The sequence below is a fragment of the Gambusia affinis genome, linkage group LG22, assembly GCF_019740435.1.
Source record: "Gambusia affinis linkage group LG22, SWU_Gaff_1.0, whole genome shotgun sequence".
NCBI lineage: Eukaryota > Metazoa > Chordata > Actinopteri > Cyprinodontiformes > Poeciliidae > Gambusia > Gambusia affinis.
Genome location: NC_057889.1, coordinates 1864841 through 1879179, shown reverse-complemented (window position 1 = coordinate 1879179; position 14339 = coordinate 1864841). Strand labels below are relative to the sequence as shown.

Here is a 14339-nt window from a genome sequence, read left to right as displayed (position 1 = left end):
CACTTAAAACATCAAAATGGTGAAAATCCAGGAAAAAACTTTTAAACCAGCACCTGACTGGAGCCTGTTCTTTCCACCTCAAAGCATACGGTCAATTCATTGAGCGCCGGTATGGAAACGGAGTTGATGACCTCTGCAATTTGTCCATTACCATTTGGGATTTTCACCTTTTGGTTCCTCAAAGCCACGGCCACTGAAGGGAGATGGAAGAAGCAGAGAAAGAAAGCAAAAACAGTAAAACAGCAATAAAGAGAATGTTGATTTTTTTAACTTATCCAAACATGCATGAAAATTGGATCAATAAACAACAAAACAAACTTTTTTAGACTTAACACATAAACATCTTTGGGTTTTATCTCATTGTCATGAAAAAGAACTAAAGAAAGTGCATCATAAAGTGGCCATATCAGTTGATAATATGGCTCAAATGAGGCATCTTAAAGAAATCAACATTTCAACCAGTCTTAAAGCTCCTGTTTGATACATTTCCACCTGGATTAGTTTGCAAGTCATAGCTAGAACCTACCGTGTTGGAAGCTAACCATGAAGCCCCTCTTCTGTATGCTGAAGTCAGAGATGAAAGAAACCTCCATCACGTTCCTTGTCGAGTTTAGTGTCAAACCACTGGCCGTCAGACCACAAAACTTTGATTCAGTGCTACCGGTGTTCACCACGACCCGGTCATACATGCAGTCCTGTGCCTCTTCCAATTCAAAGTCCAAGAAGGAGAGTTGGATGATGAAGCCGGTCGGCGCTTGCATGGTCCACTTACAGGTGTGAGAGTTGGGGTATTTCTGGGGGTAGCAGGGTGACCTGAACTCGCCCTGGGCCTCAGTCAGCACCACGTAACAGTTTATGGAGCCGCAGCCCAGAACTGGAGCTGATGGTGGGATAAAGCCAGTGAGTCAAACCTCCAGTTACATGACTGATAACATTAGGACAGGACAAAGGAAGACGGGACAGAAAGGAGACCAGAACAAAAACGAGAGACTACGCAAACACCAACTTCAGTTAGGTAAAGTTGTCAAGGTTGGATCAGCAGTAAAGGGAGGGAATGAAGAAAAGTTTCCAAGAAGGACTTCAGATATCCATGCAACAAACGAAGGATTCTTTCAAGAGTTGAGCAAGAAACTCAAGAGACATTGTGTAGAAGTCCTAAAGTTAGGAGAAAACACGCTGGGAGAAGTTGTTCTGTTAAAGAAAGGTTCAGCAGCCCGAAGAGAAGTTATATAATCAATCAAACGAAGATTGATTACACAGATCAACAACCAAAAATTGTCTGGGTTTTTCAACTGTTTTATGGTCATTTTGATGTGCTGAATCCAAAAATCACATTGGTTTTGCTCCATCAGGTCAACTTTCTGAACTATGGAGCAACATGAGCATCAAAGTACATGAGTTGTTTTCACATTGGATCGGTTTCCTGAGAATCTGATCAATGAGTGAAGAGCAGGAAGTGAGATTCCATCAGCACAGAAAAGAGATGGAGGATTTTTCACAATGAAATCGTAATGTTCAATTCACATGTTCTTACCTTTATCAGTGTTTATTGTTCAATTTACAGAAATAACATTTAATTAATACAGATTATTAGAAAACATTTTTTTTGGATGAGAAATATTAATGAACTGATAATGTTACAAAACTGTAATAAATTTACTCAGCAGATTGAATTTCTCCAAATCAAATTAGAATAAAAACCTGACCTGACTAAGAAAAATGGATGTCATTTTTGGATTCAGTGGTGCAAAAATGGTCCTAATTCAGATAAAGAAACATAGACAACTTCCAAAAATATTTTTTGTTACCCAGTGTTATAATCTCTGAACAGAGAGGTGCAACAAGAATAATCCAGGGGGATTTGGATTTGGGATAGAAGCAGAAGTCATTGTTATTTCCATTTGCCATAACCCCACAAAGTTAATAGACATGCAGGAGTGTCTGAACAGGGAAAGGAATGAGACGGTTTCCACTGTGTGTGTAAAGGCATATGCAGGGACTGAAATATTAATAAAAGCTGTTGTATTTAACTAGTGTTATCTATTTAGCTAACAAGCTAAATATTTAGGTAATATACAAATTCACATGCCAATAAATGGAAGAGAACAACCAAAACAGAAACTGGGTCTGTCAAACTTCCTTTTCCATGGCGAGGAGTCTCTCTGGTCAGAGTCTCAACAGCTGCACTTTAATGATGCTCACTGGTACATCTGGTAACTTGGATTATGTAAGTATGAAAACAACAGCCAACCATTTTAAGACTTTTTCACTCACAAATGTCTGCAGTCTTCATTAATCAGCAAATCCTGATCAGCAACATGTTCAATATAAATATAATGATGTTTATTCTAACCATCCATCCGTCGGCTACACCCACCGATCCGCCATTAATTAAAGAAAATTAATCCAGTTAGTTTAGTTTTATAGTGTCCATTGTTAATTTATTGAAGCAAACCAAACCCTGCTTTTTATGTCAGGTTACACCCCTATAATTAACAATAATGTAGCAACAGCTTTAGTCTTTAATCAAAAATAACAGTTACTTCTCTCGGATGTTTAGTGCTCTCTAAACTCCCAGTGAAACCAACACCAACCCACCAGTGGCTGGTTTCTCAAGAACACTAATGAAAAACATGTTGGCCTTTATGGTTTTCTAAAACTGCTGGAAAAAAGGGGAGAGCTCCCCAACATGAAACAAAAAAAAGAGACACAAGAGCTGAAATGGAAAGTGGAAAGAATGGTTTGCCTTTCTCATGGGGAGCAACAATGGAGTCTGTTCATCGGAGGCCCGGCCCTGGATGCAGCCAAACCACAGCCAACGCACTGAAAACGTCAGAAATGGCACTGAGTGTGTGTTATTTCTCTCTCTGCATGTCTGAACCCACAACCAACCTTGTACAAGACAATCTGTCAGGGGCCACATTTTCAGAAACATTCACACTGTGCAGCTTCACTTCAGGAAACCCTGTTCATATCCTGCTGACAGAAGCTCTGCTGGAGAGCTTCACACCTTCACAGCTGCTGTTGCTCACAGGGAGGCATGTTGGGGCCATCTGGACAATCAGTCACCATCAAACTTTCCCAATTATCAGCTTTTAATATTATGGTCTGCTGGGATTTGGGGTGATTAAGCTGAACATCCAGGTAAAAGAATCGCATCAGCTAACTTTTGGCTAAGACATAAAAACGCATCACAATAAATGTTTTTTTTTCCAAAAAAAACCCGTTTCCAAATCAAGGATCACTGGTGACCTTTCCACTCCCTACTGACAAACTGCAGTCACAACAACTGAAGAAGCTGCGTATACATCTAATAAGAGAAAGTTGAGCAGAAGGAAAAGTATTGAAAGGAACCTAAAAGAAAGGGAGAGTTTCATAAGGTGTGGACTGCGGGTTGAGTTGGTGCTTTAGGCTCCGACTGTGATGCAACCAGCACCGCTGCGTTTATGTGTGGGCAGTTTGTGGTAATTTGCCATAATATTGTGTGGCCTTTTTAATCGCTTGAACTATGTGGTTTCTGTGGAAACAAAATTTTCCCGTGGGGGACTTGGTTTAATAAATAGTTTTATTTTTTGCTTAAAAAATATAATGGAGACGTAGCACTAGGTAGCGCTATGAGTACTAACTTTAAATGTTTGAGCAACAGAAACCTGCTGAACGAGAATCAGAGCCTTCAGCTCACCTGAAACTGATTCACTCTTTTCTAACAGTAAAAAATCTCAAAGGAGCAACATGATTCACATTCCTGTTTCTCCGTCTTCCTCTCTGTTCCCAGCTCAGCCTTCTCTCCGGTGTAACAACACGATTCACCCAGACTGGACTCTGAAAGCTGCTTCTCTTGTTTCCTCCTGGACAAATCCGACTGCCAGAGCTTTCAGACAGGGAGAACTGTTTTCATTCCCACAAGAACACAGTTTCAGGACGCACTTCTTTTATTTTCAATACAACCACCAAGAATATTACTGCAAAGTGGTACAGAAATGTACTCCAATAATTCCCCTCTTAATTTCAAGCCCAGTGCAGAGAAAGTGATGCGATCTCTGAATCAGACCCAGATCTGTAAATCTGACCTGCTCTCCGTTTCCACTGTTCTTCTGACAGCGATGATATTTTTCTTTCCACAGCTGATAAAACCTGACAGGTGTGGGCCTGTCGACCAATCAGGGAGCAGTACCTGCACAGAGGAAGTCCATCCATGCAAACATGGCGACTGATAAGCAAATGCTGGAGTTGGGGAGAGAAGTGGTTCCCAATGAAGAATTACTCAAATGAAGCGAGGAGGTTTTACCCTCACAGTAAAAACACAGGCAGCAGAAAGAGTTGGAAAATAAGTTGACCTTATACTTTATACTGCAGCATCACGACTCTGCTCTGAGGTTTACTGATACAAACACCAGGCGTCCAGTGATGCCTGGTTATCAGTCTGTTTGTCCTCCAATATGTCAGACAGACATTAGCAAAATGCCACTGAAAAGAAACTTAAACCTGAAGCTTCAAAGTCTTCATATCAAGATTTTTCTGATTTTGCATTGGAAGTTTTTCTTTTTCAGGAGAATTGCTGTTGCTTGTTGATCGACTTGCACACCTTTCTTCTCAAGGGTGCAGTTATCCCTTCTGCAACTTTGTCCTTCCACCCAACTTTTCAGTATCATATGTGGATATAGTCAACGTCTTAAGCAAGGTCTTTTAGAGGCTGACGCTCCTTGTGAAGGGTCTTAAAGAATCTGTACGACACAACATGACCAGAACAACTGAGGTCTGTCCAGACTTTGGATGCTTCTAACTTCTGTGATTCAGGAATGACTAGAAACATAAAGGATGCAAGAGTTGGACTTTTTTCTTCCACTTCACTTTAATACGGTCTGATTTTTTAATTGGTTTGATGTGTTATCTTAAAAATAAACAGGAGTAAATGCTTTAATTAACTCCCTTTGTAATTAATCCTCAACTCAATGCAAAGAAACGACTCCTCTTCACGTTCACCTGCTACTTATCTTCCTAAGAAGCTGGAAGATTCCCCTCAATTTTTAAATAAATTGAATAAAGTAGACATTTTTTGGGACTGTTTCTCACCTGGAGGAACCTGCTGTTACCTTGACAACAGCACATCATCAACACCAGCTTCAGTTCAGTTGGTCAGAAGCAACATGGATCTTTGCAGCGCTCCTCTGTCTGAGAAAACGTAACGGCTGCTGGATTACTGCTGCTGCCAAATTTACATTTAGATGTGTGTCTGTTTCTGGCAGCTCACTCAGTGTTCCCAATAATTCAATTAATTGGCTTAAATAATTAGGCTGTATGCTCCTTACATTAAGTGTTTCTCTACCAATGTCTTTAAATTACAGTGAGTGAGATGTAAGTGGATTATATTAAAAATAACAGGATGCAAATAGATTGGCTTTATTATCAGAAAATGGGACGAAGCCTCCTGGATAATTACTTCTACAAGGTTATTTATACTCTAAAGGCCACATTCTGGGTCACAGAAGACGAGGCAAAATAAAAAAGATAATAGGAATAAAATGTCAAAAGGAGCAGATGAATTTGACAGAAAAACAAGATTAGAAAATATTAACTCAGCTTCATTTTTTGACCCATTTTTTGACATGAGTCAGCTGATGACAGAGACAGACGCTTAGTTTGAAGTTTTTTCCTAATCAGATTTGGGATGGTTTCAGATGCTATCAATAGTTTAAGAGGGCAGCCATTATGGAATTTTATACCTGAATAGAAGAGGCAGAAAATGCTGAGTCACTGGTTGCTATGGCGATTCCCTCCTTTTCCAGGAAGCAGGGGAACCTCACAGAACTTCTTTAACTTCATGAATGGGAGGCTGGCTGAGTGATTTCTGCACAACAAACTGTAAGACCCTCAGGACTGAGAGTCACACGAAATACCAACAATCTGATGAATAAACTGTAACAGAGGAGATCAAACTGTGGATATTAAAGGCATTCAAATGCAAAATGTTTCTGAATGTTGCCACATCATCACTATACGCTGCAGATCCTGAGGGAAAATCTACATGAAGTTAATCTATGACCAGGTAGATGTACAGGCAGACGGACGGATGGACGGATCTGAAACAGGATTTATATTTTCAGATCGTTTTTCCTCTTTTCTCCTTTTATTTTCAGTGAATTCCATCAACCCAAAGCAGCCGAGTAAATAATTTAGAAACTACCGGATCCGACAGAGGCGACCCCTCAGAGCTCAGACGTTAGCTGCCAGAATGTGCATCTCCTCCGTCTCATTCAGGGACTCAACCTGCAGCTCAGACGCTTCCTTCAACCTGACCTTCTCTGTTTTCACCTCTCTGTCCTCTCCAGCATTTCTCTCACATTCCTTTCCTTCAGCAGCATTCATGCCTCCTCCTCTCTTTTATCCAATCCTACAAGAATGTCTGTGGAAACAAGAAAACAGTTCTGTTTTCAAAGTTTTATTCACTTTTAAACGTCGTTGTTCATCTGAGCTCAAGTTCACCTTCAAAACTTGAAGCAGATAAAAAATGAACTGATGGAAATCTAAAAACTAATAATCAACCACATTTAATTTACTTTGATCTTTTCTGGATTTCCCTGATGTGAGTCAGCAACATGTATTTCTAATAATATAAAGCCTCATTTTTGGTTTCAGTAGAGGAAAAATATTAAATTAAATTTACTTTTTTAATATCCAACTGTGTAATAGTTGTGTTTTTAAACTGTAGAAGGAAGCAGGAGTACCCAGAAAGAACACAGAGAAAATAAAAATCTAAATTTGAGCCGAAGATTTTCACGCTGGAATTCAACAACGTTGCCAAAACTCAGCTTTACAACAGCAGTTTAATGCAAATCAGTTCATTCTTGAAAAGTAATTCAAATCCAATGCATGAAGAAATTACTATACTTTCTAATCACATAATTAGATTCAGATCCAATTAAATGTTTCAGTCCATTATCTGAGGAATCCCAGACAAACGGAAATCTGCAAATGACCGACCAGCAAATGACCAGCTGGAGGACGTGAGGTTCTAACAAATGACCCGATAAAGATGAATAAGTCTGCAGTTACCGAGTAAAAGGTGAAGGAAGATCAAGAAGACCAGAACTTTCCTACTCAACTGATCCTGAATCTGATTAAATGGCATAAATGGTGATTCTAGATCTGATAATCCCTGAAATACCAAACAAAAGCAGAAAACTGAGGTAAAAAACAAACATCAGGTTGAACTGAGAAGAATCATGTTGCTGATCTGGACAACAACATTTCCCATCAACCTGCAGTAAATCTTTAATCAACGTGACGGAAATGCTTCAGAGCATCAAATTATGTCTTAAAAACATGGAATCCAAAAATGTACCAAATATTTTTATTCTTGTTTCAAGTGAAAATATCTTAATACACCTGAAATAAGACAAAACCAACTTTACAGGAAAATGTCCTGCAACACATAGGAGGAGTTTTAAGTTTGTAAATCCTCAGTATTGGTGATGAAAACGGATCAGTTCCACTGGAAGATTTTTTCCCTCATAACATGAGAGAAATGTCTCATCATAAGAGAAATAATCTGCCGGTGGAACAAATATTATTTTAATGAATATTAAGTAATTGACTTAAAACAAGTCTTTATTTGCTGCTGGAGAGAAACTGGTTTGATCTCATTTCAAAGGCAAAACAGACCAAAACTACTTGGGAAGATTTTGGGTTTTTGCTGTGAAGATGTTTATTTAAAAAAAAAAAAAGATATAAACTGCAGCTCTTCAGTCCAGTTTGTGGATCTTAAGCCCAAAACCATCCAGTGTCTGGGAATAATGCAACAAAGCTCATAAAACATTTATTAAATGCTGAATTAAGATGTGATTCTGACGTTTTAAAGGGAAAAGGTTCCCGTTCCCTCAGCCTGCGTTCTGACCGGCCCGGCAGCAGCGCCTGCGCGTCACGGTTCAGTTCTGCTGGGAACTTTACGAGGCGGCGTGAAGCAGCTCGGTTTGGCCCGAGGCTGCTGCAGCAGCGGCTGCAGCTCTGGTTCTGGAAAACACATTAAGTGCAGCGTGGTTCTGCTTTCTGGCTCATCGGCTCCTCGGTTCTGAGCGAGAGCTTTTAGTTTCCCGTCTAATGAGTGAAACTGGCACAAACAATCAGCCTGAGGTCCAGATTCCCTCCAACAAAACCCACGTTTAGGAAAATCACAAAGTCACACATCGAATCTCCGCAGCAGCGACTCCAGTATTTTCATTCCTGCAGCTACATGGTTATATTAGTCACCAGAGAGTTTTAACTACAAGAGTGCATCCCCCACCTGTTGCTGAATGCTGCCAACTGGGTGAAGAAATTTTACAAACAGTTTGTGTTTCAAATCTACAAACGTTTATAGTTGCAGAAAGAGCTGCAGCTGTGGAAACTAAAGCAGTTCCAACCATCAACCCTGTTAGGATAAAACTGGAGACAGAAGCTCTGACTGCAGACCGGCTACCTGAGCAGAGAGCCTGACTAATTACCAACCTTCTGATAAATACTGGCTTAGCGCTTTAGCACTAGCAGAACTAATGTTTGTGACTAACAAAGTTCAACACCTACAGATATGGTCAAGACTGATAATACAACACTGTGGCTTAAACAATTAATCATATTGATCAAGTAATTTAGTAATCAATTCATCTCTAAGTGGAGAATACAGTCTGATAAAAAGACCAAATTCTGAAACATCAACATCCTCGGAGCATTAATTAGGCAAAAACTGTACAAAAATATAAACATTTAACATTCAAGATACAAAAACTGTAGACTTTGTATTTTCTTATTCAAAAAATAATTGAATATTTTATTTACATATTTTAATGTGTTTCTCATTGTGTATAAAGCAGCTCAAGTGATTAAATAAAAATCTGCAGAATTGTTCATTTGATCAGAATCATTGATAGATTGACCAATTCCTAAAACTATCATTAGTTACATCTTTATACAACATCATAATATTAGACAAAGAAAGATGGTCACTAAGTATTGATTGTATTTTTCAGAATTAATGTTCCAAGGCCAAAAGGAGCAATGAAATTTAAATATGTCATGTTCTTCAGTAACACCCACCAGCTGGTTTTAACAGACTGTGGGAAAAAAAGGAAACTGGAATCATAACCTCAAACATCTCACAACAAATCTATTTCAAACATTCAGTTTCTTCTCCTAAATCTCACTTTGTCTGCAGATCTAGACCCAAAATGTCTCACAACCAGGAAAAAAGATCCATTTCTGGCTAAAACTGCGATGAATGAATCAAAGCGTAGAAAGCGTGGCTCCGGTGGAGACCTGCATGGGTTTCAGAACTGCAGACGGTTCCAAAATGAAAAAGCTCTAGGCTGCGATCAAAGTATCAGCCAGATGGAAAAGAGATCCATCCGCAGGTTTCATGAAGGAGAGCATCTCTGATGCATGAGAAGAGGGTTTTGTTAATGGAGCAGTGAGGCAAAACGCGGCATGCTGGAGCACAGAGGGATGGAAAATATGAGGAAACAACAGCGTGGGATGAAGCGAGGCAGAAACAAGCAGGATGATGGAAACATGGCGGGACACTAAAACCACTGCTGTCAGAATAAAGGCTGCATCTCTGAGGAAACCGCCTCAACGCTCACAGGGTGGCTTCGCTTTTCTCAATGGATCATTTTTACGCTGCCAAATATTTCATTTATCCTCAAGTCAAATATGCAGCATTTTTCCCACAGCAGAGAAAACATAAATGAAATGAATAGAAAGTCATAAAACAACAATGAGATGGTAAAATGTGCAGCGGTGGCGACTGCTTTTCTGGAGCAAATTAAAAGCCATCATGTAGAAAACAGTTTGTTGAAATCTGCCTTAATGTGACGCTAATTATAATTTCAAACCATAAATGTAACATTTTGTTTTATAATAACCATCATCTACTCTTGGATCCTTTTTAGAATTAAAAGCCATAAAACTGAGCCATAAAGTTTAGAACTGAGTGTACTATCAAAAATACTAAGTATTTTAGAAACATAAATCTGTCAAAACATGGAAGAACGTTAATAAAACTTCTTAATGCTGTTTGCAGACCCTTCAGGCTGGTATGTCTTGCATTAAACGGTGCGGATGTATGTGGGCCGGGTTGGAGTCCAACACTGACCACAGGTAGAACAAGTCACTTTGTTTCAAATTTGGAATAATCTTTGTGAAACTGAACAATGTGTCCCAGATTTTTACATCCACTGTGAGACCATCGTTCTGCCCGGCACCAAATGACACCAAAGCTTTTATGTTTCAGGATTAAACAACTTATTTCTATTTGCTGGATATCAGAATAATGACAGAAAACTTGAAATTCAGAGGTTTCCGTCCGTCTCCTCAGGATTTTGACTCGGGTCAAACCTTATGGTCTTCCTTCCACAAGCTTTTCCAACAGGCCCAGTCCTCCTGACAGGTAGAACTGGTAGAAGTGGGTTGTTGTGCTTCAGCTTCACATGAAGCTGTCGGTTGGTTTCAGGTCCTTTTGAAAACCTATTCAAGCTTTAACTTCCCAGCAGATGTCTGGAGACGTTGTTTGAATATCGCCATGCAATGATTTTTCTCTTTATGTTGTGAAGCGCACCAGTCCCTCCTGGAGCAAAGCAACTCCACAACAAGAAGCTGTTAATCCCTCACCTCAAACAACTAAAGGAGCAATAATCATTAGGTCCTATTGTGTTTCCTTAAACAAGTTTGTGTGGGTTTATAGGCCATATTGAACATGTTCACTGCATTTTTGAGCAAAATCATTCTTAGATGAGATTTTAATCTGCTCAGTTTTGCCTATTTTAGGGCTCTGTCACTTTAAATCTAAGTAAGCTCCTGGTGGCCACGCCCCACAACTCAACATTTGCACTCACATGTGAAAATGGCTGCAAACAGATTCACAATTACACAACCATACCTCTTTGAAAAGCAGAAGTGTTGCCTCCTGCACAACCAACAAGAATACAGTAAGTGGTTTCTGCAACAAAACACTTGTCTTTTCCAGCAGCCATTGTACAGCCTACAGCAGTGAAACCATCATACCAAACATGCTGAGGCTCAGCTCGGGTTGCTAGGTGACGCCCTAGGCTTCACTGAGGTTGCTAGGTAACGACCCAGTGCAAGTCCAATGTGACTCAACATTTGGGAGGTTTTTGAAATGGCTGATTTCCAGACACCAAAAAACATTGACTCCTTCCCAGAATGGCTGAGTGGATTTTTTTAGTGCTTGGGCTGTTAAAGCAGAACAAACACAAAGTTTTAAAAACTTTAAAAATAAGTTTTGCATAACAGGTTCCCTTTAAATGAAGGTCTTTGTACCCTGAGGGCATTTGCAGGTTGTAATGTTGCTTTTTCCTGCTGATTGTGGAGAAACGGCCTCTTGCCTTCAGTCCATGTCGGATCAGGACTCCGGCCTCTTCAGCAGCCTCTTTAAAAGATCATCTGCTTTGGTTCTGGGGTTGATTCACACATTTAACATCCAAACCAGAAAGAGTCTCCTTCCTGACCCCTCCAGGCACCAGAACCAACAACCAACCAAACCAGTGGCGGTCCTCGGTTCTTTTAGCGTTTCCATGACGTCACACAAGGAAACATGTTTATGGTGTTTCTTTAAAATGCATCCTCTGCTGTGCCTCTGTGCAACCAGAGGAATCATCATCTGTGCAAAACTAACTAATGCAACATTCTGCTGTTCAGCAAATAGAAATAATAATTTTCACAATTAATTTTAAATATAATACGATAAAACTGTGGGATCAGTACTGGCCCATTTCTACTTGGTGACCTAAAATACTAATAAAACATTTGAAATATTCTCTGCAGTTCTGCTTGGAGAAATTGTTTGTTTTCCAGAAGATTCCACAACATCTGAATGAATTCTGATTAATTTCTGTGGTCGTTTGGTCATTTGTAGCTCTGAGTCTGCAGGGTGGTAATTACTGAGGAAGATGATGGTTTCTGCGTGTTGTGGGTTGTTTTTCTCTCTGTGGCGTCCCACCCTTCATCTTACGCAACAACTCTCCTCTACACACATGCAGGAAGATTTTATGTTTAGAGGAAATCTGATCTCTTTGCTTTTATTTGGATGTTTAAACTTTCCTCTGATTTATAATGAAGGCTGACCTGTGATACAGACGTCACATTTTGTGAGTGTAAGATCTATGAAAACATTGATTTTTCTCTTTTTTTTTTGCTCCAAATCAATTTAGTTTTCAGAAAGAGAAAATCTCCAATACTGTTTAGAAATATCAACTGGTCAGTTCAGTAACCTATGAGACCATTTTTCATTTTCCATGCGACCAAGTACAGACCATCAATTTTGGCACTTTATAAACGAATAAGATAAAAAACCAGCGTGAACGTGAGAGGGTGAGTCGGGTCCTACCGGTCCGGTGCAGAACCATCCACAGCAAAACAAAGAGGACGACGTGGCGGAGCCTCCACCTTCCACCTCCCTGACGAGGCAAAACCCCCCTGAGGAAGCAAAACATCATCAGTCCAGACTGTCAGCAGCAACGTTTAGTCAGAAAATGTTTTGTTTTGAACAAAAAGCATCACTCTGAAATGCTGGAACACAAAAAAGTCCTTCTAAAAAATAGTTGTGATGAAATTATCGTTTTCTGGGAGAAACTTAACTAAATGTTAAATCATGAAGAGAAAAGACAAACTTCCCTCCCTGATTTCACTTAAATTACTTTAGAAAGAGAAGAAATATGAAAATATGTCCCTTAACGCACTTTTGGACGAATAGCTGTGTGGTAAAGTCAGACTGCAGCAGTTAGTCAGTTTAATGTCAGTTTAATGGCAGCAAAGAGATTCTGACTCCATGTTTGTCTTTGAGCTGAACGGACGCCGTGTAACGCAGGGAAGCAGAAAATTATGAGCAGAAGTTTATTACAAAAATGTGTTTTACTTGTACAGATAGTTCTGTAGCAAATAAAATACCTAATTGAAATCAGAATTCAACACTTAATATAAATGTGTGACTTTTCCCGAAACCTAAATTGCATCACTTCATTTTCCTAATCGAATTGAATTGAATAGAAGCTGCAGGAGAGAATAATGAATAAAATCCAAAACACACTTTAAAATGCAAAAAATGACTTTATTCTTAGATTCTCATGTGTTTCTGGGTAAAGGAGTGGAAAGTTGACCCAGCTAAGACACTGGGTCAACTTGTTTTTTATTATTTTAAATCTTCTTAAAGTCTGGTTTGGTTTTTATTTTTTATGATCTTCTTAAATGGCTGCATATTACAGAAAAACATGGACAAATTATTCTGAAAACAGAGAATATGAGAAACAATGGTTTGAGTCACAAGAGTTTCTGTTAACCTGCTCACCAATAATACATGCATTAGGGTTAACTCTGACACTCTGACCCTGCAGTAAGAAAATATTTTACCCTCTGGTGAGAAGTTAGCTGGAAATTAAAACTAAAATCGATTGACAGAAATAGGGGATTTCAGAACTTGAATTAAACTAAATTTATTTTAATCCAGAGTAAAAACGCACACACACACACACACACACACACACGCACACACACACACACACACAAAATAAAAAAATATGCAATCACAGAAATCAAAAGTAAAAGTGGAATTTGCTGCAAAAAGCAAAAACAGCAGCAGGTATAAAATGCTGCAAACTCTCTCCACAGAGTGGAAGTCCTCCAGACCACCAGGGGGAGTCGAACACTAAATCCCAGAAGACCAAACCTCGGTAAAGACGGGACGTCATGATTTAATGGTACATCCAGAGGAAAGTTGGAGGAAGAAAGAAAGAAGTGATGGACTTTATTCTTTTTTCAAACGTGTTTTTTGCCGTTATTACATAACTGCAGAATATCTACACCAGTGATATTACCTGCTCCTGACTCCCCCTAGTGGTCTGGAGCACTTCTGTTTTGTGCAGAGAATTTGCAGTGTTTTATACTTGTTGCTGTTGCAGCATTTTCCCTTTTGCATCATTCAGGTTGCAAGAACATCTGAAACCTGATATTTTCCTCAACCAACTCAAACAGTTACAGTCAGCAGAGACACAAGCAGCATGAATCCCTCTGCAGATAAAAACATTTCCTTTCCACATCGATGTTCCCATATTCAAACGTTGTTTGTTTTGCCCACCGGTCACTGAATAAACGAGTGACCAGGGATCTCAGAGAACCACCTACGCCTCCATGTAACGTATACGTGTTCCTCAGGGAGCCAATCAAAACTCTCCCACTGGTCATCATAATGTTTCAGGCCGCTGGCTGTTCCAGCTGCTAATGAGACGAGCTGCGTGGAACATTTTTAATACATTTCTCTTATTTTTTCTAATTTAAATGTCCATGTGAGAATCGAAAGG

General features: G+C 39.5%; 1 protein-coding gene across 12 annotated transcripts in view; it reads right to left on the bottom strand.

Annotated features, from left to right (window-relative positions):
• Positions 1-14339, bottom strand: part of adgrg6 (adhesion G protein-coupled receptor G6) — a 68793-nt gene that overhangs the window by 47187 nt on the left and 7267 nt on the right. For 10 of the 12 annotated variants that reach the window (XM_044107183.1, XM_044107180.1, XM_044107182.1 and 7 more), the window contains exons 2-4: positions 12374-12462; positions 527-880; positions 54-193 (exon numbers count right to left, since the gene is read on the bottom strand). In XM_044107183.1, the coding sequence (XP_043963118.1) occupies positions 54-193; positions 527-880; positions 12374-12462 (583 nt within the window). The remainder of the gene's footprint in view (positions 1-53; positions 194-526; positions 881-12373; positions 12463-14339) is intronic. The other 2 variants (XM_044107187.1, XM_044107186.1) reach the window with 1 other exon arrangement.